The 27500-nt window shown below is 41.0% G+C and overlaps 2 protein-coding genes and 1 long non-coding RNA gene across 7 annotated transcripts in view; 1 reads left to right on the top strand and 2 right to left on the bottom strand.

Moving 5' to 3' along the window:
• LOC306983725 (sterile alpha motif domain-containing protein 9-like) overlaps positions 1–2354 on the bottom strand; it is a 4236-nt gene extending 1882 nt beyond the window's left edge. The window contains exon 1 of the mRNA XM_079584351.1: positions 1–2354. This exon is cut by the window's left edge and continues 1110 nt beyond it. Coding sequence (XP_079440477.1) covers positions 1–1908 — 1908 coding nt within the window. The 5' untranslated portion in view covers positions 1909–2354.
• LOC306983726 overlaps positions 1–6239 on the top strand; it is an 8038-nt gene extending 1799 nt beyond the window's left edge. For both annotated transcript variants that reach the window (XR_013794422.1, XR_013794423.1), the window contains exons 2-3: positions 2409–2477; positions 6181–6239. This is a non-coding gene — a long non-coding RNA (uncharacterized lncRNA). The remainder of the gene's footprint in view (positions 1–2408; positions 2478–6180) is intronic.
• Positions 6240–7921: 1682 nt separating this feature from the next.
• dspb (desmoplakin b) overlaps positions 7922–27500 on the bottom strand; it is a 43486-nt gene continuing 23907 nt past the window's right edge. For 3 of the 4 annotated variants that reach the window (XM_079639357.1, XM_079639356.1, XM_079639359.1), the window contains 10 exons: positions 25190–25365; positions 24469–24647; positions 22738–22876; positions 20987–21180; positions 19423–19585; positions 17737–17820; positions 16118–16225; positions 15779–15877; positions 12539–14365; positions 7922–11648 (listed from right to left, as the gene is read on the bottom strand). In XM_079639357.1, the coding sequence (XP_079495483.1) occupies positions 8388–11648; positions 12539–14365; positions 15779–15877; positions 16118–16225; positions 17737–17820; positions 19423–19585; positions 20987–21180; positions 22738–22876; positions 24469–24647; positions 25190–25365 (6230 nt within the window). In that variant the 3' untranslated portion in view covers positions 7922–8387. The remainder of the gene's footprint in view (positions 11649–12538; positions 14366–15778; positions 15878–16117; positions 16226–17736; positions 17821–19422; positions 19586–20986; positions 21181–22737; positions 22877–24468; positions 24648–25189; positions 25366–27500) is intronic. The other variant, XM_079639358.1, reaches the window with a different exon arrangement.

Raw genomic sequence — 27500 nt, 5'->3', positions numbered from 1 at the left:
ACTCGGATTTTGCTTAAGCGCACTGATATCAGATTTGGGGAAATGAAGCAGTCCTGCAAAAGACTTCATTTTCTTCTCATTCAGCGTGTCTTCATCGGTCAGCCCGTCCCGAGCAAAATATCGCTTGTAGCACTCTTCAATTTCATTGTGAATATAGTCCGGGTCAAGTTTATTGATCCTTAGTCTTGAGAATCCCAGGTACCATTCAAAGAAATCATATCTCTCCTCAACGTCACTTCTATGTTTACTGATCAATGTACAGTATTGTTGTTCACGAGGGTTTTTTGCACTGAAATCATGAATGTACTTGCAAACCTGGAGAAACCCGAAGTAGCCCCTGTTATTGAAACTGGAGGTGTCTTCTGACTCGTGCTCAGCTGCATTTTCTTCCTCTTGAAACGCTTTAACGGCTGAGTTTGCAATGTCCAAAACCGTTTCTGTGTTTGCGTATGCATTTGTGTTCAGAATGGTCCGCAAGTGGCTTTTGTGAACTTGCCCCAGTGTGTCCATAATATGAGATTTTGTGGGCGCTCTGGCAATGGCCTTTTTTGCCCAGCTTTCTGCCCATTCATATTTGTTTGTACTTCCCTCAAGGTAATAGAAACGTGCAAGTGCTTGAGGATAAAAAGGGTCAGTGGTGAACAAATCTGAACCCTGCTTCAACAATCTAATGCATTCATCGTGCTTCATCATGAGGTGAAGAATGAGTTTGGAAAACTTGTATTTTTCCGTGTCGACCCTTGCGGTTAACATTTTCTTGCAAATCCGCATGTAATCACTCTCCTTTCCTGTTACCATGTTTTGCAAGAAGTCCGAAGCGATGTTGAATCTTGTCAGTTGGTTGTCAGTGAGCATCCTCACACATGCATCTGCGATCAGTGGATGTGCCATGCGTATGCAGTCGGTTTTTGGTTTTCCTTCTGAGAATATGACTATGAGATTAATGAAAGGCTTCATTATGGCTTCCAGTGGGCCGTTTCCCTCATCGGAGGACCGCTTTGTTTCTGCAATGAATTCCTCGCACAAAAGCCTCGACAAGTGCGAGCCTGGGACGTATGAATTTATCAAAGCCAAAAAACTGAGAAGTCTTGTGCTTTTGGACTTTGGATAGCTTTTAACATGTTTCACCATTTTTGCTGTGATCAGTTTCTCCGCGTCCTCTTTCTGGAAACCTCCCTGCATTATATTAAAAGCATGGAAGTTCTCTGACACTGTCTTGTATTTCTTCTTCAGCTCCTTTTTTTTTTGATCAAACCTCTCTTTCTCGTTGGGAGAGAGCCTCATTGTAATTTCCACTTTGCCTGTTGCTCGGACGGTTGTAGTCCTGCAGTTTAAAATGATCACCGCTGGAGTGTCTGTACTGATGTCCCTCTTACGGATTTCGTCAATCAGGTTTTCCCAGAGAGAATTCTTGATCGGCTGATCAATGTTTTCCTTGGTGTCCAGCAACAGCAGCACTGTTTTCTGATCATGTTCGGCATGTTGTTGTTCATTAGACAGGAGAAAAAGGTCCACCACTTGTTTCGGCAGCTTTTTATCTTCTAAATAAGACTCGATCACTTTGGCACATCTGAGGTCTTTGTGAAAACGCCAAAGCACTTGCATGGCGAGGGTTGAGCCTCCACTGCCAGGCTGGTATGGTAAAGAAACTTCAGTGATCAGACATCTTTTCCTTTTTTTTCTCTCAATTAACTTTATTAACTCTTGAAAGCAATCCCTTTCTACAAATGGTGAGTTCTCTGGGGTGCTAAAGTTCAGCCATTGTGGAGGCGCTCCTTTAAGATAATCAGTCTCGTGCTTCATAGAGTCAATCGCTGAGTCTCCGGTCTCAAACATATCCGACCACACGACGTCGAGGCATGACAGGGAATCTCTAAGGTTAGTTGGCATTGCGGTTGCATCATTCATTTCGGAGCTGGGTTTGATTGGACACTAAATAAAATAGTGTTTTATTTTTCCGTTTTCTTTCCAAGAATGGGGATATTTGTGAGAGGAGTGTTTCAAAATGGTTAATAAATCCCTGTGAAGCCTTGTTGCAGTGCGACGGAGAAGGAGATCAAGATACCTATAGCAGAATGCAGAATAAAGACAAATAATTGCTGAGGGGGAACAAAAGAAGCAGAAATAGAGACAAAAATCACTTTGACATGGTCTTAGATAAGGTTTTTGGGTTCATTCACCACAGCCATATATGAACTCTATCCATTTGTTGTTGTTTTTATGTTGTATGTATTAATAACAGTCTGGACTAGTAAACTCTCAAGTGTCTGCTTTCTAAGGATACAATGGTTGTATAGTCAGAATGATTTAAAGAGCAGAAACCTTTTTATTTTTGTTATGTCATCATTTATGCACACCTTTTTCAAAATTGAAATGGGATTAATGGGTTTTTTCTTTTTTATTATAAGCTCAGACTGTCTCCTGCCTCCTTGCAATATTCCCTGACCAGCGTTCAAAGCAAACCTACACCCATCCAAGTATGTGCTTCACAACATGAATAACAATAAAATAACATAATTATAGCTATAATGACAAAAACATTTAAAAATTACATTTATTTAAAACTTAAACATATATTACCTATTTTTGAAACACTAGTTAAATAATAAATGCACTTGTATTAGACAGTGAAATTGATGAATTGTCTTACCGTTCTGCTAACAGTCAGATTCTGCAGTATTCAATAATTAGGCAGCCGCAGCACACCTTTTATTTGCCAAGAAACGTGTGTAAAACCCCACCCCCTTTTGTGTCATACATTTTTGTCTTTTGTTTCACAATACATAAAAATGTAGGTGAAACTTGAGGGCTGCATTTTTGTGTAGGCCTATTGTGATACAGAAGATCTGTTGTCTGTTCAAATGTATCTGTCACATTGCTAATGCTTATGCTTATGTTTGTTTATGTTACGTCGTATGGAGAGTGTTACCCTTGCCTGTACCAGTTTTGTTTTAGTTTGATTCTAGTAAAAGTTTGAATTGGAACTTTGGGCCTCAGCCTGTCTTCATCCGCACCATACCCGTGACAGATTGACCGACCCCCCTAAAATGGACGATTGGGTAAAAATTTTCGTCCTGGCCAAGGAGAGCCAAGATCTCCCAGCCTTTGCCCGTGGAGGGTCGTTTGAGGGAACCCGTCTGGCCAGATTTCGCGGGACCCGTGGAGGCCGCAGTAGAGGCGGTGGTCGAGATGGACCCCGACACCATTCTCCGCTTTGGTCCCTCTTCGACCCTGGACGGTTGACGTCCAGCTCCAAGCCGCCTGCACCGCTGGTCCCGTCCAGCCCAGAGCTTCCTGCGCCAGAGCCCGCTGATCCTGCGCCAGAGCCCGCTGATCCTGCGCCAGAGGCCGCTGATCCTGCGCCAGAGCCTGCTGATCCTGCGCCAGAGCCCGCTGATCCTGCGCCAGAGCCCGCTGATCCTGCGCCAGAGGCCGCTAATCCTGCGCCAGAGCCCTCATCACTGCCCAGCACAGAGCCCTCATCGCTGCCCAGCACAGAGCCCTCATCGCTGCCCAGCACAGAGCCCTCATCGCTGCCCAGCACAGAGCCCTCATCGCTGCCCAGCACAGAGCCCTCATCGCTGCCCAGCACAGAGCCCTCATCGCTGCCCAGCACAGAGCCCTCATCGCTGCCCAGCACAGAGCCCTCATCGCTGCCCAGCACAGAGCCCTCATCGCTGCCCAGCACAGAGCCCTCATCGCTGCCCAGCACAGAGCCCTCATCGCTGCCCAGCACAGAGCCCTCATCGCTGCCCAGCACAGAGCCCTCATCGCTGCCCAGCACAGAGCCCTCATCGCTGCCCAGCACAGAGCCCTCATCGCTGCCCAGCACAGAGCCCTCATCGCTGCCCAGCTCAGAGCCCTCATCGCTGCCCAGCACAGAGCCCTCATCGCTGCCCAGCACAGAGCCCTCATCGCTGCCCAGCACAGAGCCCTCATCGCTGCCCAGCACAGAGCCCTCATCGCTGCCCGGCACAGAGCTTCCTGCACCGCTGGTCCCGTCCAGCCCAGAGCTTCCTGCACCGCTGGTCCCGTCCAGCCCAGAGCTTCCTGCACCGCTGGTTCCGTCCAGTCCAGAGCTTCCTGCACCGCTGGTCCCGTCCAGCCCAGAGCTTCCTGCACCGCTGGTCCCGTCCAGCCCAGAGCTTCCTGCACCGCTGGTCCCGTCCAGCCCTGAGCTTCCTGCACCGCTGGTCCCGTCCAGCCCAGAGCTTCCTGCACCGCTGGTCCCGTCCAGCCCAGAGATTCCTGCACCGCTGGTTCCGTCCAGTCCAGAGCTTCCTGTACCGCTGGTCCCGTCCAGCCCAGAGCTTCCTGCACCGCTGGTCCCGTCCAGCCCAGAGCTTCCTGCACCGCTGGTCCCGTCCAGCCCTGAGCTTCCTGCACCGCTGGTCCCGTTCAGCCCAGAGCTTCCTGCACCGCTGGTCCCGTCCAGCCCAGGACCGCCTTCGCCGCTGGCCCCGGTCAGCTCAGAGTCCTCTTCGCCGCGGGTCCAGTCCAGTGCTGACCTCCCCAAGAAAATTTTGGGGGGGGGGCAATAAGTCCTCTGAGGGGATCGTGGAGGCCCTGCCGACGCGGTCGCCATGGCCGCCCGAAGGGTCCTCACCGCCATGGCCGCCCGAAGGGTCCTCACCGCCATGGACGCCCGAAGGGTCCTCACCGCCATGGCCGCCCGAAGGGTCCTCACCGCCATGGCCGCCCGAAGGGTCCTCACCGCCATGGCCGCCCGAAGGGTCCTCACCGCCATGGCCGCCCGAAGGGTCCTCACCGCCATGGCCGCCCGAAGGGTCCTCACCGCCATGGCCGCCCGAAGGGTCCTCACCGCCATGGCCGCCCGAAGGGTCCTCACCGCCATGGCCGCCCGAAGGGTCCTCACCGCCATGGCCGCCCGAAGGGTCCTCACCGCCATGGCCGCCCGAAGGGTCCTCACCGCCATGGCCGCCCGAAGGGTCCTCACCGCCGTGGCCGCCCGAAGGGTCCTCACCGCCGTGGCCGCCCAAAGGGTCCTCACCACCGTGGCCGCCCGAAGGGTCGTCTCCGCCGTGGCCGCCCGAAGGGTCCTCACCACCATGGACGCCTGAGGGTCCGTCTGCTCCGCCATGGCCACGCCCTCATCCTGCTCCGCCCTGCCCACCTGCACGTCCTGCTCCGCCCTGGAGGCTTCCTGCTCCAGATCGGCCACCTGTTCATCAGCCTCCAGGGCGCCCACCCTCCCACCCCTTTGGATGTTTTACGGCGCGAGGACGCGCCTGGGGGGAGGGGGGGGTTCTGTCACATTGCTAATGCTTATGCTTATGTTTGTTTATGTTACGTCGTATGGAGAGTGTTACCCTTGCCTGTACCAGTTTTGTTTTAGTTTGATTCTAGTAAAAGTTTGAATTGGAACTTTGGGCCTCAGCCTGTCTTCATCCGCACCATACCCGTGACAGTATCACTATTAAGCATACGGTACATTTATTTACAGGAAAAAGGTTGGGGAGGGTTTTCCATGAAGCAATATTCACAAAAGTTTATTTCATTTCTCTGAAAATGAAAGTAAGACACAATACTGCACTGAGTGTGGCAGAATGTGTTATTATGTTCCAGTTTGTCATTTGTTTCTATGGTTATTCATTGTATGACTAATTAGCGCTTGTACTTGAGTTCGTTATCACGTGTAGCCTGTATCTTTCCCTTCCATTCAGTTAATTGTCCAGTATTGTTTGTGCTTAGCACGCTGTTTCGTTGAGTTTTGGTGTATTGAATTATAAAAAAAATTGTTAAATAAACATCACTGCTATTTTTTAACCCCTGGCTTATCTTCATCATCTTTGGACTTAAAACGTGACAGCCACAGCTCTGTAGAGTTTAGCCTCAACCCGAATTAAACACACCTTATTCATTTAATCAAGTCCTTCAGGCTTATTTGAAAACATTACCTATTAAAAAAATATATCTAAATGATGATATATGCACTCAATGACAATTTCAGAACAGTTAGTTCATGCGTTTATGAGCTCAAGGCTAGATTATTGTAATGCTCTACTGGGTGGTTGCCCTGCACGCTTAATAAACAAACTCCAGCTGGTCCAAAACGCAGCAGCTCGAGTTCTTACCAGAACCAGGAAGTATGACCATATTAGCCCCGTTCTGTCAACACGGCATTGGCTCGCTAATATTAGTCTCTCTGTTCATCTCAAGGTTTAGTCAGCCGGATCCGGGCCGGATCCAGATCAGATGGAGGACCTGCACCTAAAGGCTAATTTTCTTAATTAAAAAAAATACATGTATCAAAATTGTTATGTGTGTGTGTGTGTAAATGTATGTGTGTATAAGTGTTTATGTATGTGCATATGTATATGGAAGATACACTGTTCTATGTTTATATTGTGTTATTTATATATATATATATATATATATATATTATTTATTTTTCTTTTATTTTTTATTGCTTGAAATAAACTTCATTAAATATATATAATATAAATACGTATTTAATGTATTTCTACACTTTGGAAAATATGCATGTCTGTTTAACCTTAGGGTCAACTGTTTACTCTTTTTCCTGTCAAATGAAAGTTAAACACACATTGATTCTAAGAAATTAAACCTGTAACTCTGCATAAATACCTCCAAGCTCTCGAAGAATACCAGACATATTCTGATGGGTTAGATTCATTCACTGCAAAGGAATGACAGGTTTCCTTTTCCGGAAATGAAAGTTTTATATCACCAAACATGAGTAGCATTTGGTTACAAAAGATAAATTCAATACACACTACGCACACACACAATATAAATGTAACCGGGGTATCCAGGGTAGCAAGAGGAAACAAGGATCTAGATACATGTACACACACACACACACACACACACACACTGTTTTCAGGTATTCTCTGCACACGCAGATTTCAGTTATGATGCATATACTTGTATATTATAATGCTTATAAAAGTGTGTGTGTACGTGTGTCTCTGTGTGTATGTGCATGGGTGTGTGTGAGAGAGAATGTGCGAGTGTGTGAGAGAGAATGTATGAGTGTGTGTATAGGTTTATATTACATTTTGGGGACCAATTAAAGATGGTAAAACCTGAGATCACCTACATTTTAGGGCACAGCAGCCACGTGGGGAAATGATAAATAAACATAGGCCTACTAAATACATTTATATATATATTTTTTTTTTAGTGCATAAAGCTTTCTGTGATGGGTAGGTTTAGGGTTAGTGTAAGTGAAAAAGAATATAAAGTTTGTACAGTATTAAAATCATTACATCTATGGAGAGTCCCCATAAAACAGTGTGTGTGTGTGTGTGTGTGTGTGTGGATACTGCGTTGTCACACAATATCAAATTACTTTTTTTCAATACAGAAGCATTGTTACTGTCCATAGTGTTTGAAGCTGTTCAGGGTGCTAGTTAATAATTTTGTTATCATTTACCCTTAAAAATAAAAATAATAATCATAAAAATAATTATATAAATGATTGTTCATAGCTTTACATCTTCAGAACAGGATCACTACTGCATGACCCACTCTTCATCTCTATACTTGAACTACACAAGCATGAATTGAGTTTATAAGATTTAAAGTCCACAGAGTGACAAGCTCAGGACAGTTAAAATATATCAGAGCTCATTCTGAAATAAATATCAGCATATATAGTATATTAACTATTTCTGTCTTTAAGCATGTATATTCTGTCTGGCATTTACTGGATAGTTTCGGGACAAAGGGGCCAATACGAATATCTTTAGAGAGTAAATATATTTATATCTTTGTTTGGTTGTAACCACCAATACAAATTAACAGAATTATATGCATTAATTTTCAATTTAAACATTCGGAAGTAAAAATTGTGATGCCAGGCCTGGATTATAATATTTTTGAGCATGGAAATCTCATAAAAGTGCACCGTGGTAATAATTCTTCATTCAAGCCATACATTTTATGAGGTCTTGCTTTATTTGAGCAATGAAGCGGAAAAAATACAAAGTACAAAGGTAAAGTGAAGGCACTGAAACTTTTAGAAAAATACAGCCATTCAACAGTATTAGTGTAAAAACCAAACCAGGAAAATGACATCTTTACCCATCTAGTGTTATAAAAACTTTCATATCTGTTTAATAAACCTCATAAGCAGATAAACCCCCAGAATGTGAGAAAACATGCTAAATTAAAGGTGTATATTACCAGATTAATACATTCAATATAGATTTAAGAAATGCAATTGTTTTTTCTTTAGTTTTCCAAACAAGTATATAGGGTGGTAAAAAAATGCTGATTCGTTTAGAACATCATCCACATTTCCAATAATTATTAACGATACTAATATTCTCATGGTGTTATTTTAAAATACTTTGATGAATAATTGTGTTATATAATGTTACACAGTAGAAAAGGTTTGTTTAGGAGAGGGATCTGGAGCTGAAAGAGGTTCTGCTGTAGCTAAAGCTGCTGTATTTGGACGAGGAAGAAGGGGATAAAGAGTAATCCACGCTGCCCCTTCGGGATCCGCTCCGAGATCCCGAGGCAGATCCGGGATTGGAGAGGTTGTAGGGGCTGCTGATTCCCCGTGATGAAACCGTGGCGGCGGGAAGCATTCGGACTTCCGTCTTCTCCTCGTTCATGCAACCTTCCAGAGCCTCCTTGTAGGATATCCTCAGCTTGGTCTTGGGGCAGGTCAGGGTTTTTGGGTGGTGACGTGAATCCTGGAGCCTCTGAGCCGCTCTCATGTCCAGCCAGCCTAGATGCAAAGCCTCCTCAAGGGACCGTCTGGTCCCGAGCTCTGGGTCGAAAAGCCCGCCGGTTAAATACTGGAATTCGAGGAAGCGCTGGCCAGCCTCGTACGGAAGCCACTTTTCTTTGACGGCCTCTGCGGCGGACATTTTACGCTTGGTTTTCACATCTTCAAAACCAATATACGCTTTCTGGGCAGGTTTTATCCTGTTAGCCATTTCCTCATCGAGGACACCGATGCGGGCTGCTTCCTGAATAGACATGCGACGACCATTTTCAGGGTTCACAATTCCACCGGTGCAAGCTTGTGCCTCCAGGAGTCGTTGTCCTGTGATGGAATCGATGATTCCTCGCTTCATAGCGTCACACACACTGATCTTCTCCAGCTTCTCTGTGTCAAAAATTGCTCCAACTGGATTCTGTTCCTCAATTATTTCTACTAATGGGGTCAGTTTGACTGACATGCTGGAAATATGCTTGGAGGAGTTTGTTGAGAATGGATCTTGCAGAGTGGAGCTACTCTCGAGTGTTTTAACAGTTTCGGTTTTGATGGTCTGACTTTTCATGCTCATCTGGGATGAGGATGATGATGATGATGAGGAGGAGGAGGAGACAGAGGAGCTGAGGGGTTTGCTGAGGGTCTTTGCCTTGTTGGTGATTATATCTGCAAACTCAGTAAGGGTGACAGTTCCCGAACGATATTTATCAAAGACATCTTGGCTAATTACTCCCTTAGCAAGCAGTTCTTTCAAGTCGTACTGAATGCCTGTTTGCATGTCCATTATAGCTGTACTGGTGGTGCCATCGGCAGCAGTGATTACAGTTTCTTCCCACTCACACTCTTGCCGAGACAAATCCAGAAAGGTCTCGTAGTCTATGAGTTTCTTCTCGTAGGCTTCACGCACCGTCATTTCTTTATTAGTATCTGGATCAACTATCAGTACCCGTCTCTTCCTCGAGGAGTTCTTCTGCTGCATCTTTTTCTTATCATGAAGAGGCAGAAGCACCAGTCCCGTCTTCTTGTCTGCGATGCAGCGGCTCTTTAGCTGCAAGTAGGTCAAATTGTCCTCTGTGTTTGGGTCAAAGAAACCCTTTGTGTCATCTCCTTCATCTTTAAGAATCTGGTTCATCTCTTCACCAAAGTAGCCTTTTTGGTACGCCACATCAACATCAATTCGGTGACTGTGTTTAGGGTCAATAATGCCACCACTAGCAATCTGAGCCTCCAGCAGGCGGATGCCATGACCTTTCACTATGAGACCACGTTCAATAGCTTCAAAAAGGGAAATCATCTTGTTGGTGCCTACGTCTTTGTACCCAGTTACTGCTCTCTCGGCGGACAGAAGCTTGTCTTTGAAATCCACACCCACCAGTCCTTTCTTACAGGCCTCCTCGACTGTATAGTACTCATTGTGAATGGGATCAATCATGAAGCCTGAGGCGGCCTGGGCCTCCAGAAGCTCCAAGGTAGTGCCTGGTCGCAGAAGCCCATTCTTCATGGCCTGGTAGATAGGCAAGGTGCAGTCGTTGGCCTCGTCATAAATCCCAGCAATGCAAGTTGACCCTCGGAGATAAGCCCGAAGCCTGTGTTCAATGTCTTGGCTGGTAATCTTGCCCTCTCTCAGCTGATTCACGTCCGAAGGTTCCAGCAATTTTGCATCCACCAGATCCGATAGTTTAACTTCGCCACGCAGTCCCGGTACAGTCATGGGTTTCTCTGGAGCCGGAAGCAGGAGCAAGCCAGTGTTAAGGTCAGCCTTGCATCGCTTCTTGAGGGTAACGTAGTTAGCATGTAGGCCATTGTCTGGATCAATGTAGCAATCTGGTCTGGCATTTAGAGCTTGATAAAGATCCTCATCAACAAGGTCACGGTCCATGGCAGTATCTTTGGAGAGGTAGACGCTAAGGATAGGATCAAGGATGCCTCCTGCCGCCTCTTGAGCTTGCAGGAGACGCAGAGTTGTTTCCCGGTCGATTATTCCCTTTTTCATGGCTTGGCTAGCTGGCAGGAGTTTTGCCGTTTTGGGATCCCTGAACCCAACACAGGCGGCCTCTGCAATCAACAGCTGCTTCTTATCAGCTTCATCCACAAGTCCATTCAGACAAGCCTCCTCAACAGTCATCTTCACATTAGCTCGGGGATCTATGATGTACCCTGTGGCAGCTTGAGCCTCCAGCAGCATGTTTCCACTCTCGCCTGAAATCAACTTTTGTTTCTTGGCCTCTGTGAAGGTCATCTTGCCTTTAGGTCCTGCTGCCAGCCCGGCAATGGCTCCTGTGCCTTTAAGATTGAGCCTGATGTCAACAGATACATCCTGAACCGTCCGCTGGCCATTCATCAACTGCTCAAATGTCACCTTGTCAATCACACCGCAGTCACGCAGTTGCTGTGCCGTGACCTTCTTGCGGACGCCTTCGAAGACCAGTGAGGAGTCGTCGGTTTGGTCTGTCTGAGTGTATTTGGCAGCACCATCTGGTTTCTCCTTCAGTCTCTGCAACTCCTTCTCCTGTGAGTCTCGAAGCGCCTGCATCTGTGCCCTTTCTCGTTCCAAGTTCTGCATCAGAAGCCTGTAACGTTCTTCCGCTTCCTTCAGATGAGTCCTCAACCTCTCCATCTCGGTGTTGACAGAGTTAAATTGTCTATCCAGGCCAGAGCGCTCCGAGATGTGCTGTCGAAGTTGCTCCTCGTGAATCGCACAATTGCTCTTCCACTGGGTAAAATCCTTCTTGATCTTCTCATTATCCTCCCGCATCTGTGATTTGAGACGTGTTTCAGACTCCAGTGAGAGTTTGATTCGTGCTAGCTCGTCTTCCAGACCTTTAAAGCGCATCATTTCCTGTTCCATTGCTGTCATTTTCTTGAGAAGGCCATCTCGTTCTTGCTGCAGATTGCTGTACTGGGATTGGGACGTCTGGATCACGGAGGAAGTCTGCAACAAAAACGTAAAAAACAAAATGAGTGTTCTATCATTTAAAATACAGTAGTCAACATTTGGAAGTGGATAAAAGTTGTCCTAAGACAAGAACGGGTATTGTTAAAAATTAATGTATAACTTTGATGGAAGGTTTTGATCCACTTCAAATGTTGACTACTGTATATTTCACAGTTAATATTTCTGTATATGATTTTTCAGATTTGACAAAGATTTGTTGCATTCATTGTCAATTACAAAACAGAACTGATTGGTTTTCAAGCTAAAGTACATGGGATAGGAAACCCTGCTCCTGGAGGGCATCCTTATGCTCCACCTGTCAAACACAACTACCTGATATTTTCAAGCAATTCTGAACACCTTGATTAGCTGGTTCAGGTGTGTTTGATTAGGATTGGAGCTGTAGGACGGTAGTCCACAAGGACCAGGGTTTGGCATCCCTGTTCTAAAAGATCAAAATCACAGAGGATGCCACAAACGATAGAGGCTAAAGTGATGCATCCGAGATGTGGTATGGACAAGACTGTACAAATACATTAAGTGTCATCTGAATGTGAAAGTGTGTGATTGGATGCTGTTGCTCATAATGCAAAAAAGCGTGCAGCATGGAAGCTTGTAAGGTAATTAAGATGCAAATCTGATTATTCTGCGGGGTGTAGAGCGGAGATAGGTCAAACATGCACATTAAGACATGCAAAAATGGTGCAGATTCTTAGTGGGCCATATTTTGCATGTCAAGACTAACCATTTACAGAATGCAGTGTGAGAGAGAGAGAGAGAGAGATATATATATATATATAGAGAGAGATGCATGCAGCCAGCTACATCTAAATCTACAGATTTAAAGGATAAAACTCGAGAACTCTAGTTTCTATTTATCCTAGTACCTCTCTGGCTTGTTTTTGTACATTTTCTATCTCCAGTTGCAGTTTTTCTCTCTCTCGGGAGAGCTGTCGCATAAGCCTGTCATGCTCTGCACCGGCACGCTGGCTGGACTCGAGCTGTTTCTGCAAAGCTGTGAATTGCTCAGCCATTTCCCGATTTCCACGGCTTTTGTCTTTGAGCAGCTCCTCGTGTTCTAGACGCACGGAGCGCAACTCCTCCTCCAGGCGGAGGCGATCTTTGGTGAGAGTTTCGGTGAGCCTCTGCAGGCGCTCAGTTTCAGCAGTGCCTATGTTCAATGCACAAGTCTTTTCTTCCATGCTACGGTGAAGGGTCTCGTAGCGCTGGTTGAAGTCTTTGACGCGCCCCTGCTCCTGCGTGAGCTGTAGTTTCAAAGTGTTAATTTCAGCTTTCAAGGCAGCCAAGCTCTGAGAAGAAGCTTTGTTCTCCTTCAAGGCATGGTCTAAGGCCTCATGCAACTGCTTGGATTCGTTATCCGCATGTTTTGCCTCAAGACTGGTTTCTTCCTGGCTCTTACGCAGTGTGGTGATCGTAGTGGTGTACTCCCGCATGGCCTGGCTACTCTTTTCAAGTTGCGTCTCCGTTCTCCTTCGCTTGATGGCCTCCTCTTCTGCCACTTTCCGCTGTTTCTCCAACTCGCCTTCCAGGCGTTTCAGCTCCTCCTGGAGCTCTTGAATGCGTGTTTTTAGGCGTGTGATGGTTTGTTCAAACCGTCCCTTCTCAAGGGCATGGGCCTCCAACTCAACCCGGATGAGGCTCAATTGACTGTGGGAGGAGCGAAGCTCCAACAACTCCCCATTCGAGGCTTCGTTCTTAGCATTGAGGTCGGCTAACTCCCCTTCCAGTCGCCTTGTCTTAGTCTCTAAAGATCTTTTCAGACGGCACTCCTCCTCAAGACACCGCGTGAGACGGTTGATCTCACTACTTTTCTCCTGCACTGTCCGACTTGAGCTCTCTTGTACCTCCCTTGTTTTGTTGTCTGCTTCATGTTTCTGACTAAGCATCAACTGGACTTGTGCTTCCAGCTCGAGCCTCTTTCGGCTTTCCTCTGTATTCACAGCACTGAGTCTCTGTACCTCCACTTCCAAGCGTCTCCTTTCGACCTCCTCTTGGTTGAGGGAAAGACGAAGCATTTGCAGTTGCTCCTTCAACTCTCTAGATTCTCCCTCTACTCTTTTAAACTCCAGCTGCACGGAGGCAGAATCACTTTCCTTCTGCTGCGAAAGCTTTTGCATGCTGGTCTGAGTAACGAGGATTTGAGACTCGTAGGTCTGCTTCACCTCTCGTATCTGTATGCTGTGCTCCTGCCTTACCTTTGTCAGCTCCGTCTGCGCCTCCTTGAAGCGCCGAGTCTCATCCTCCAACTCCTTGCGCAGACGCTCCAGCTCTCGGGTCCTTTCAGACACCGTCTTCTCCAGATCTATCTTGGCCCAGTTGGCCTGCTCCAGTTCTTTGACTTTCTTGAGCATGTCTCGATCGTGTTCTTCCTGCAAAATCGTATAACGCTCTTCCACGACCTTCTTCTTCCTCTCCATATCTTCCAACTGTTGTTTGAAGCGACGTACTTCTTCCGTAAGCTCTTGAAGACGGTTTGAAGAAGAGTCAAGGCTGTCCTGTGTGGTCATATACTTGAAACTCACATTCCTCTTCACCTCTTCTAGAGAAAGCAGGTTTGTCTGGGAGACATCCAGCTCCTGCTTGTATTTAAGGAGAGCCTCCTGCAAAGAGGCATTCGTGGCAGCTTGATCCCCAATGGCGTCTTTCAACTTTTGAATTTCCTCATTGCGCATCCCAATCACGGTATTCATCATCTGCAGAAAACACAGCATGAAAAAACATTACACTTGACATTTGGGCAAAATGTCTGTTGACTTGAGTCCTAAAACTATTCAAGAATTTGTGTGTTCACAGAAGCAGATTTAGGGTTAGGTAGGGCAACACGATCGGAGGGATTTTTTTTCTTTTTCTGATAGTATAAGTAACTATAATTTTCTAACTACAACAACATATAACTCTCATAAATTTGCAACTACGTCAACTAACTCTCATTAATTTGCAACTACGTCAACTCTCATTAATTTGCAACTACGTCAACTAACTCTCATTAATTTGCAACTACGTCAACTAACTCTCATTAATTTGCAACTACGTCAACTAACTCTCATTAGAGTATTAGTAGACTGTTAGGTTCGGGTTCGGGTTAGAAGAGTAAGTTGACATGAACTTGCAAAGTTACAAATAGTCAGTAGAATATCTGTTGGGGATCATCACAATAAAGTGTTTGCAGATATTAAGCAGGCAGTCTACTAATACTCTAATGACCGGTAGTTACAAAGTTACTTATAGTTAGTAAAATGTCTAAAGTGGACTATAGAAATAAAGTGTTACCAAAAATCCTATTGCAATTTTCTGATAAAAATTTATATTGACAGCACAATTTGGCTGAAAAAATTAATAATAATAATAAATATTTATTATTATATAATAAATAATATAAGACATTAAACAATAAGAAATGTGACTATTATAATATTTTGCCATAAAAAAAAACTGTATTTGAGAAATATGTCTTATTTTGTTATTTTACAGCAAAATATTACAATATTTTTTAAAAATGTTTTTATATATTATTATTATATATTAATAAAAAATAATAATACATCTTATATCTGTTTTTTTTATTTCACTTTAAAATAAAAAAACAGAGTATTTAAAAAATAATTAAAACTGTCGAATCAATTAATCGACTCGACAAAACGAATGCTTTCCAATCAATTAATCACGATTAATGGCATTTAGCAATAGTAGTAATATTAATTTTAGCAATAGTAATAGCAATAATAATATTTCTAGTATATCTTAATGTTTAAAGTTTTTATTAGTGCCATCAAATCGATATACTAGAAATATTGCTTATTAATAAATATACTAGAAATATTACTATTGTACTATTGCACTCTAAAATAAAATAAAAAACGTAATTTTTTAAGTACCGTATGCCATTTTATTTTACAGTATAGTCATAATTTCTTAATTTTCAAATGTCAAACCATGGAGCTTTTATTTTGGTGGAAAACTACAGTTGTTGACAACAGCGAATGAGAAAATGGTCGGCGCATGTTGAGCTAAACTCACAGAGATGGGTTGTGTGTGTGTGTGTGTGTGTGTGTGTGTGTGTGTGTGTGTGTGTGTGTGTGTGCCGAAACACAGGTGTCTTTACATACATTCAGTTCTTCCCTGTTGCTCTTGGAGGCCGTGAGAAGTTTGAGGTGATCACTTGAACGGGTGAGCAATTCTAAGTAGTGTGCATTTAGAGAAGAGACCTAGGGGACGAAGACAAGTAATAAAAAATATGATCTTTGTATTTTTTCCGCTTCATTGCTCAAATAAAGCAAGACCTCATAAAATGTATGGCTTGAATGAAGAATTATTACCACGGTGCACTTTTATGAGATTTCCATGCTCAAAAAAATTATAATCCAGGCCTGGCATCACAATTTTTACTTCCAAATGTTTAAATTGAAAATTAATACATATAACATATTGTGTGTTTGCAGGTGTACCTCTTCTGAAATAGTGGAAGACGGTGACTGAAGCACAGTCCTCTTGATGGGGATGTGGAGCAAAGTTTCCAGTCCAGCGCCATAAGATGCTAACTCAAGCTCATAGTTCTACAGAGAGACAGTTCACATTATTAATTATGAATTATATTCCTGTGCTTAACAACTGACAAGATTTGAGTAGGGCTGCGAACTTGACGTATTTGATTATTGTTTGATTGGTAACACTTTACAGTAAAGTTCAATGGTAACACTTTATAATAAGGTTCGTTAGTTAACATGAACTAATAATGAATTGCACATATATAGCATTTATTAATCTTTGTTAATGTTAATTTCAACATTTACTAATACTTTATTAAAATCTTGTGCACATTAGTTAATGCACTGTGAACTAACACGAACAGCTGAATTTATATTAACTAACATTAAAAAAGATTAACAAATACAGTAACAAATGTATTGCTCATGGTTAGTTCATGTTAGTTAATACATTAACTAATGAACCTTATTATAAAGTGTTACCGGTTCATTAGTTAACATTAGTTCATGTATTTACATGAGCAATACATGTGTTACTGTATTTGTTAATCTTTGTTAATGTTAGTTAATATAAATCCAGCTGTTCATGTTAGTTCACAGTGCATTAACTAATGTGCACAAGATTTTAATAAAGTATTAGTAAATGTTGAAATTAACATTAACAAAGATTAATAAATGCTGTACACATGTAATTCATTATTAGTTCATGTTAACTAACGAACCTTATTATAAAGTGTTACATTACATAATGTGTTAACTAACATGAACTAAAAATAAGCAATACATTAGTTACAGTATTTATTCATCTTTGTCAATGTTAGTTAGTACAAATACAGATGTTCATTGGTTGTTTACTAACTATTGTTAACAAATACAACCTTTGATTTTAATAACATATTAGTAAATGTTAAATTTAATATTAACTAAGATTTAAAAAGTATTGTTCATTCTTAGCTGTAATTAACTTGTTAGCTGTAATTAACTTGTGAACCTTTTTGTAAAGTGTTACTGTTTTATTTTTGTATTTGCATACATAATATCAGGATGTTAAGGTTTATATTTGCCTTATAGCAGATTAGAGCTGGGCGATATTATAGTTAAAATTTTGCAAAGATGTAAACAATAACTATAATAATAATAATAATAATGATAATCATTACATTTATATAGCGCTTTCCTCGACACTCAAATGCATTAACTATAATATTATAATGCATTAACTAACATTAACAATCAATGAGAAATACATTTGCTACTGTATTAATCATTGTTAACTTTAGTTAAAAATAATAAAATTTCTCTTTGTTAGTTCAGGTCATCACATACATGCATCTGTTAATATTATATATATATATATATATTTATTTATTTTTTTTATTAGCAAATATTGATTAATAAATGTATTTTTCATCGTTAGTTCATGTTAACTAATGCAAAGTGTAACCATAATTATTGTTAATTGGTGAACAATAGGCAAGGTGACATCAGGCAAAAAAATATTTCAGAGACAAATGCAAATGATTATAATTTGATGTTTTAATTACGACATCATCATTAGTTTGAAACTGAGGGACGAATACCTTGATGGCATTTATGCAGGTGTCGCCGTTCTCCTGCACCGTCTCCAACAACTCTCTCTTCGCCTTTATGTCGGAGTTTAATGCCTGCACACATTACACAAGAACACACACATGTTAAATACAAATGTTTCATTAGAATTCAGTCAAATCACACCAGAAATAAATAATTCAGTTAAAAACTGAAATCAAACCAGTCGACTCAATTCTGTTGAAATCAGGGATATCATAGTTAACTAAAAAACATTATAAAAAAAACTTTTTCGTTACTTGAAATAAAATGAACATTAACTGAAATAAAAACACTTACATTTATTTTAATTTAGCTAATTGCCAAAGCCACATTTTTCACTTTTATTTAATTTGACTTGATGTACTAAAATAACTCAAACTGAAATAAAAATGAGTAAAAACAAGCCAAGATTGGAGTCTAAAGTTTGGGATCATGAAGATTTTTATAATGTTATTGAAAGAAGTCTCTTCTGCTCACAGTCATCAAGCTGCATTTATTGGATCAAAATACAAATGTAAATATTATATACAAATTAATATATTTGAATAATAAGAGATATTTTTCCAAATTAAATTTCTTTTCTTTGTGAATATATAATAAAGTGTAATTTATTCTTGTGATCAAAGCTGAATTTTCAATGAATAACATTTTCGGCTATTATGGTGTGTGTGTGTGTGTGAGATTTATGTGAGAGAGATGTGTGTGTGTGTGTGAGATGTGTGAGTGTGAGTGTGTGATGTATGTGAGAGAGATGCGTGTGAGTGTGTTTGTTTGAGATGCGTGCGTGCGTGTGTGTGAGTGTGTGTGTGTGAGAGTGTGTGAGACTATAAACTCAACATTTTTGCTTAATTAAGTTGCATATTCCAATCATTTATACAGTTTTTTTTTTGCACTTGAATTGGTCTATAATTACTGTCGACATTAAAAATGATGTATGCATGTTTCCAAGAAATAAAGTTGTCTGGTAATTCCTTGATTGCCGTTTTGACATGACAGTATTTTCTCATTTTCTCATGTATGTATGTGCCATGATCTGCTGTCCTGTTGCATTTCTCTCCCTGGGAAATCAATTAATTTCTATTATTTTATTTTGTCATGATTATTTTAAGTAGATTAAACCTTGGTTAACATGGCAATAAAATTCGATCACATTATTTTAGAAGTAAATGTTTTGCGGCTCTTTTTCTTCTCTTGGTTTTGAAGATCTTTTAGTTATCTGTGACCCTGATCCCAAACCCAGTCTGGAGACGCACGGGTATATCTGTGGCAATAGCAACTATACATTGTATTGGTCAAAATTATCCATTTTCCTTTTATGCCAAAAATCATGAGGATATTAAGATCATGTTCCATGAAGATATTTAGTAAATGTCCTACCGTAAATATATAAAACATGTATTTTTGTGAGTGAATGCAGCACAATCGTGAACATAAATGCACAACTTTAAAGGAGATTTTCTCAATGTTTACATTTTTTTGCATCAGATTCCAGATTTTCAATAGTTGTGTCTCGACCAAATATTGTCCTATCCTAACACACCACACATCAGTGGAGACATTATTTATGCAGTTTTCATATGATATATAAATCTCAATTAAAAAAATTGACCCATGTGACTGGTTTTGCGGTCCAGGGTAACCTTTGGTCAACTCAAGAACATGTTTTCCAATCTCACTTTCTGTTTGTCGACGAGTTTGTCGTAATCTGTGCTGTCATTGGTCTTGATGGACTGCTGAGCATCGATCTCTCGTTGGGTTTCTTCGATCCATCCCTTGAGACGAGAACTGGACTGCAGGTATCGCTGAAGCGGAGGGAGGAACAAGCTCAGGTCATCACACCTGAGAAAGAACAGCGTCATTAGCAAATAAGCCGACTCATGTAGACCTGCAGCTGGAGGAGCAAACATCGAGTTCAAGCGGTCGTGACATGGATTCCCCAGTGGTGGAATGTGGTCCATGTGGTGTTATTAATCTGCTTTAACACACACCATGTGTAAGTTCATAAGTGGACAGCATTGCTGAGTATTTTCTGCTTAAAACTGCAGTGAACCAAAGACAGTCTCAAACACACGGTTTGAAATCGCTGGTGTTTCTGACGTCACACACTACCTTGTAACCAATCAGATCAACGTGTGATCGTCCACCAGTGGATCTCTGAGTGAGTGAGTGATTGAGTGGAGGCGGGGCTCATTTGCATATTCATAGAACTGCGCATACTAAATGAGGCAATGTGAAAACAGGAATAAAGCGAGTATTTGCTTTATAGGCCAAACCTGAGAAAATGGCACCATCTGGTAAAAAATAAAAAATAAAAGTAATTTTTTAAATTTTAAAGCCTTGGCATCAGAATGAAAGCCTATTAACAAAGACTGCAATGGCCCTGGGATTAAAAATGGCAGTTTTAATGGGTTTCAATGGGGACATTTTTGTCCTTAAGGTCCTGCGTGGAACTATTTTGTATATTGTACCTAGTGTAAAATAGATTTATTAAAGGAAATGGGTGTGAAATAGTCAACTTCCAATAGAAATGCAAAAAATGTATGCAGTTGGCATTAAAGCGGTGGTATAATGCCCTTTTCACAAGATGTAAAATAAGTCTTTGATGTCCCCAGAGTGTGTGTGTGAAGTTTTAGTTAAAAATACCCCACAGATATTTTCATATTGCATGTAAAAATCGTCAATTTTTGAGGGTGAGAAAAAACATAGTTTTTGTGTGTGTCCCTTTAAATGCAAATGAGCTGCTGCTCCCGGCACAGGGGGCGGAGCTTCAAGAGCTTTTGTGTGTGTGTGTGTGTGTGTTAGCAGTGACAACATGTAGACAACATTTCTGAATGGTTAGTTGATGAATTTATGAAGATTGTGTGTAGATATCTTCTAGTCACTGATTAGCATATTCTGTCTTGATAATCTATAAATCATGTTCCGGGGGCGGGGTTTATGTAAATTCTAGGGTTGGTGATGTCACTAACCAGTGAGGAATGTTGTGTAGTTCCTACCAGCCGTTTGTTGTAGTCCTTAAAAAACGATTTCTTAAGAAGCAAATATCTCCCTTTGCTTTGAACTTTGAGCGTTGTAACTTTGCAGATGTTGTTTATGATCAAACACAACATTACACACTAACTACAGCTAGAAAAGTGGAATCATGTTCAACCACCGCTTTAACACAGGCAACGTGATTAAAAATAAAACCCCTGAGAAACACACTAAGGTTGCTCAAGGGTTAAGGAGAGCGTCTCTGACCTGCTGGTGATCTGCAGGAGGAGCCGCTTCCAGCGGTCTGACAGCTGGGTGACGTGCTCGGCGTACTGGGAGATGTTGATGACACACCGGTACTGGCGCTGGTCCGTCTGCTCATTACACTGCTGAATCTTATTCAGATCCGCCACCAGCAAATGCAGCATCTCATGTTTCTGCGCCAAATCACCGTGCATACCCTGTGTTTGGAGGAAAAGTGCTGGTTATAGCCAGGTCATGGTGGACAGTTCACCCAAAGATGAAAATTACCCCATGATTTACTCTCCCTCAAGCCATCCTTAGTGCGTCTGCCCTATTTTAGTCGATAAAGTTTTAAATATGAATATTTTTCTTACACGAACACATCGCTTTACTTCAGAAGGCCTTTATTAACCCCCCAGAGCCCTTTTATGATGGATAGATGCACTTTTATCATGGATAGATGCACTTTTATCATGGACAGATGCACTTTTATCATGGACAGATGCACTTTTATCATGGACAGATGCACTTTTATCATGGATAGATGCACTTTTATCATGGACAGATGCACTTTTATGATGGATAGATGCACTTTTATCATGGATAGATGCACTTTTATCATGGATAGATGCACTTTTATCATGGATAGATGCACTTTTATCATGGATAGATGCACTTTTATCATGGATAGATGCACTTTTATCATGGACAGATGCACTTTTATCATGGATAGATGCACTTTTATCATGGATAGATGCACTTTTATCATGGACAGATGCACTTTTATGATGGATAGATGCACTTTTATCATGGATAGATGCACTTTTATCATGGATAGATGCACTTTTATCATGGATAGATGCACTTTTATCATGGATAGATGCACTTTTATCATGGATAGATGCACTTTTATCATGGATAGATGCACTTTTATCATGGACAGATGCACTTTTATGATGGATAGATGCACTTTTATCATGGATAGATGCACTTTTATCATGGATAGATGCACTTTTATCATGGATAGATGCACTTTTATCATGGATAGATGCACTTTTATCATGGATAGATGCACTTTTATGATGGATAGATGCACTTTTATGATGGATAGATGCACTTTTATGATGGATAGATGCACTTTTATCATGGATAGATGCACTTCTATGATGGATAGATGCACTTTTATGATGGACAGATGCACTTTTATCATGGATAGATGCACTTTTATGATGGATAGATGCACTTTTATGATGGATAGAGATGCACTTTTATGATGGATAGATGCACTTTTATGATGGATAGATGCACTTTTATGATGGATAGATGCACTTTTATCATGGATAGATGCACTTTTATCATGGATAGATGCACTTTTATGATGGACAGATGCACTTTTATCATGGATAGATGCACTTTTTACGATGGATAGATGCTATGTAAAAGTGTATGCTTAAAACAACAACAACAAATGATAGATATATTTTCTCAAAACAAGTCTTAATATCTTAATTGAACAGTTTTGTCTTACTTTAAGGATGACTAGATATTTAACTGGAAATTAAGACAGAGATATTAGGACATCTTATTAATATTTACATTTTTGGCCATTAAAATCAATCTTGAGATCCCTGAATTCTGCATTTTGTTGCACAATATCTCCCAGTTTGAACGCAAGAACATGTTCTGCATGTACAGCAGTGATAAGTGATCGAAACACTCGCATCTGAGATGTACAGTCTCATATAAACATTAATAATAGCTTCAGCAATGATTACCTGGAGCACTTTCTGGTATTTCTCGAGCTCTTCCTGGTCCAGAGACGCCGTTTCTTTCTCTATCAGTCGAGCTTCATAAACCTTGACCACATCTTCAGCTTTCAGGAGATCTTTCAGAAGGGTCTTCACCAAACTCAACCTGAAACAGCCAAACACTGTGAGGACGGCTATATTTATTATTAATATTAAATAGCTATATTTTACAGCTGATATGTCTCGTACAATCATATTTATAATGTTTTTGCAGTTTTGAACTGAAGTGTTTCAGTGAATCTGATTGCAGACATCTAATACAAATCATCCGATCCGGTAGGGCTGTTAAACGATTAATCGCGTCCAAAATAAAAGTTTGTGTTTACATAATAAATGTGTGTGTACTGTGTATAATTATTTTATTTATATCTATATCTATATCTATATATAAATAAATAAAAAAATACACACACATGCTTGTATATATTTAAGAAAAACGTGCATGTATATACTGTATATAGATTTATATATAATTTATAGTATATATAAATTATAAATATTTTATATATAAACAAAACATTTTTCTTAAATATATACATGAACGTGTGTGTATTTATATATATATAAAATAATTATACACAGTACACACACATTTATTATGTAAACACAAACTTTTATTTTGGAAGCGATTTATCGCGATTAATCGGGTCCATCAAGTTCCAAATAAAAACAGAAAATAATCAAATGATATGAAGCACCTTTCATTTATGAACCAGTTCATTCACTGGATTATAAAAACTTAAGATACTGTATATGTTATATATAATAATAACACAAAAACAACTGAAGTGTGTTTGCTGTTCAAAAGCTTGGCGTCAGTAAGATTTATTATTCATTTATTCATCAAGGATGCATTAAAATGTATCAAAAGTGACAGTAAAGATGTTTATAATGTTACAAAAGATTCTATATTGAACAAATGCCGTTCTTTTGAACTTATTATTCTGGTATTTTTCATGTATTTGTTATAATTTACTTTTCATTATCGGAAAAAATATAAACTTTTATTTAGTAACTTAATGCATTTTCATCTGATATTCATCAAAATATGACTGTTTTCAGCATTGGTAATAATCAGAAATGTTTCCTGATCATCAAATCATCATGAAGACTGGAGTAATGATGATGAAAATTCAGCTTTAATCTAGGGCTGTAAACGATTAATCGCGATTAATCGAATCCAAAATAAAAGTTTGTGTTTACATAATATATGTGTGTGTGTATTGTGTAGAATTATTTTGTGTATATATATAAATACACACACATGCATGTATATATTTGAGAAATATTTGCATTTATATACTCGATATATATTTTTATATGATTTATATTATATATAAATATAACTATTTTATATATAAATAACACATTTTTCTTAAATATATACATGCATGTGTGTGTATTTATATATAAAAAATAATTATACACACACACATATATTATGTAAACACAAACTTTTATTTTGGATTCGATTAATCGCGATTAATCGTTTACTGCCCTACTTTAATCACAGGAATAAATTACACTTTACTATATATTCACATAGAAAACTAGTTATTTTAAATTGTAATAATATTTTAACAAAAAATTACTGTATTTTTGACCAAAAAATGCAGACTTTCAAACATTTAAAAATCTTACGGACCCCAAACTTATGAAGAGTATTGTACCTTTACCATGAACTAAAGAGCGCTGTACCTCTGTAGATGTGTGGTGGTGTAGATCTCCAGGCTCACTAGTCTCTGGCTGATGACCTCCAGTTGACCCTGCAGGTATTTGGCTTTATCGGTGTCCTTCGCATCTTTGAGTTCAGCCTGAATGCTATCTCGCAGACTCAGAAACTCTCCCTTCAGCGTCTGCACGTCCTTCTGAAAGACCTGAACACACCAATACATGTCTGAGATCGTCCTCATGCAATTACAATAACTGGGTTATATCTAGGCACTGACCCTGAACCCACCCCCATATACCTTATACAAGTAAACTGAAAGTACACATACTGTAAAATAAAGTGTAACCAGCTTTTCTGTTATTTGGAAATAACAAATATAAATATTAGTTGGAAAAACGTAAACAAAACGGAAATTAGAAACATTGCCTTGGCAATAAACTGAAATAAGTTTGAGTTGAAGCACTAAAATTACTAACAGACAATAAGCTATTTAGGTTTAATTTATTTTTATGCCAAAAGCACATAACGAATTGACTAAAAATTAACATGAAAAATTATATATAATATATTAGTTTCACCTTTTAAGTTGAATTACTGAAATAAATTAACTTTTGCACCATATTCATATTGTTCCAGTTTCACCTGTGTGTATAAATAATCCTAAAATGCATATGGCCGCTGGTGTTGTGTGTGTGATGCTCACCTGTGTGTGATGTGTGTGATGTGTGTGATGTGTGTGATGCTCACCTGTGTGCTGGTGTTGTGGCTACTGCACTCTTTGAGACCGTCCTCTCCTAACGGGATGGACAGGAATGTGACGAGGGAAGATTCGGCATGTTCCACGTTGTATCTGAGCGTGTCGAGTTGGTTCAGGAGTTTGATGCTCACGGCCGCAGAAAACTCTGATCCTTCTCCATTAGCCTCTACAGAACACACAGAACACACCGCAGAGATTCAGTGTGTGTGTGTGTGTTATAGGCCATGTCCACACTAAGGGTACGTTTACACGACAACGATATGCTTAAAAAGGAGAAGTTTTTCCTTTGAGATCCGCGAAAACGACTAAAAGCGTTGTGTTCTGCTGCCAGGCCACTAGATGGCGATGAAACGCAATAAACTGTAATACGCATGTGCATGATGTCATCGTCTTCACAGATGCGCGTTTTTGTTGTTTTACACGAATACCGTTTTCAAAAACTTGCACTTTGAAACCCATTTTCAAAAGTTTGTGTTTTCAGGCGCTCAAAACGCCGTTGTCGCGTAAATTAACGGCCAAAACGCATACAAAGTTTTACGGTTTTAGTTGAAAGCGGTGTCGTGTAAACGGGCCTGAACACGCATCTTTTCCTCCCTGTGTTGGCCTTCTGTTCACACCGAGACGGAGTTTTTATTAATGAAAACGAAGCTTTTTGAAAACGCTCTCCAAAGTGGATATTTGTAAACGCCGTTTCCGCTGTAGCGTGGACTGAGAAGCCGGAGGCATTTAAAAACAATGACACAAGTTTAGTCACGTGACGCATATTGTACCAATAGATATTGATGTTTATAGCGGTATTGTGCGTTATGTGCTTTTCACTTTCACACTCTTCATATCACAGTCCTGCAAAGATGACAGAAAATGTACTGTGTGTGTTTGTGTGTGTGAGAGAGTGTGTTGAACACTAATTGTGCGGGGGCAGATCCACCGCTAGTTTGCTGTAGTGCTGTGTGTGTGTGTGTGTGTGTGTGTGTGTCTGTGTGTGTGTGTGTGTGTGTGTGTGTGTGTGTGTGTGTGTTGAACACTAACTAGAGTTAGTAGATCTAACTGTAGATCCACCGCTAGTTTGCTGTAGTGCTGCTGTGTATGTGTGTGTATGTGTGTGTGTGTGTGTTGAACACTAACCATACGCGGGCAGATCCACCGCTAGTTTGCTGTAGTGCTGTGTGTGTGTGTGTGTGTGTGTTGAACGCTAACTGTGCGGGGGCAGATCCACCGCTAGTTTGCTGTAGTGCTGTGTGTCTGTGTCTGTGTCTGTGTGTGTGTGTGTGTGTGTGTGTGTGTGTGTGTGTGTGTGTGTGTGTGTGTTGAACACGAACTGTAGTTAGTAGATCTAACTGTAGATCCACCGCTAGTTTGCTGTAGTGCTGTGTGTGTGTGTGTGTGTGTGTGTGTGTTGAACGCTAACTGTGCGGGGGCAGATCCACCGCTAGTTTGCTGTAGTGCTGTGTGTCTGTGTCTGTGTCTGTGTGTGTGTGTGTGTGTGTGTGTGTGTGTGTGTTGAACACGAACTGTAGTTAGTAGATCTAACTGTAGATCCACCGCTAGTTTGCTGTAGTGCTGCTATGTGTGTGTGTGTGTTTGTGTGTCTGTGTGTGTGTGTGTGTGTGTGTGTGTGTGTGTGTGTCTGTCTGTGTGTCTGTCTGTCTGTGTGTGCTGAACACTAACTGTAGTTAGTAGATCTAACTGTAGATCCACCGCTAGTTTGCTGTAGTGCTGCTATGTGTGTGTGTGTGTGTGTGTGTGTGTGTTGAACACGAACTGTAGTTAGTAGATCTAACTGTAGATCCACCGCTAGTTTGCTGTAGTGCTGCTATGTGTGTGTGTGTGTGTGTCTGTGTGTGTGTGTGTGTGTGTGTGTGTGTGTGTGTGTGTGTGTGTGTGTGTCTGTCTGTGTGTCTGTCTGTGTGTCTGTCTGTCTGTCTGTCTGTCTGTGTGTGTGTGTGTGTGTGTTGAACACTAACTGTAGTTAGTAGATCTAACTGTAGATCCACCGCTAGTTTGCTGTAGTGCTGCTATGTGTGTGTGTGTGTGTGTGTGTGTGTGTGTGTGTGTGTTGAACACTAACCGTACGCGGGCAGATCCACCGCTAGCTTGTCGTAGTGCTGCTGTGTGTGTGTGTGTGTGTGTGTGTGTGTGTGTGTGTGTGTGTGTGTTGAACACTAACCGTACGCGGGCAGATCCACCGCTAGCTTGTCGTAGTGCTGCTGTGTGTGTGTGTGTGTGTGTGTGTGTGTGTGTGTGTGTGTGTGTGTGTGTGTGTGTGTGTGTGTGTGTGTGTGTGTGTGTGTGTTGAACACT

This window comes from Phoxinus phoxinus (assembly GCF_949152265.1).
Source record: "Phoxinus phoxinus genome assembly, chromosome: 16".
Taxonomy (NCBI): Eukaryota; Metazoa; Chordata; class Actinopteri; order Cypriniformes; family Leuciscidae; genus Phoxinus; species Phoxinus phoxinus.
This window is presented reverse-complemented; position numbering and strand designations above follow the sequence as displayed.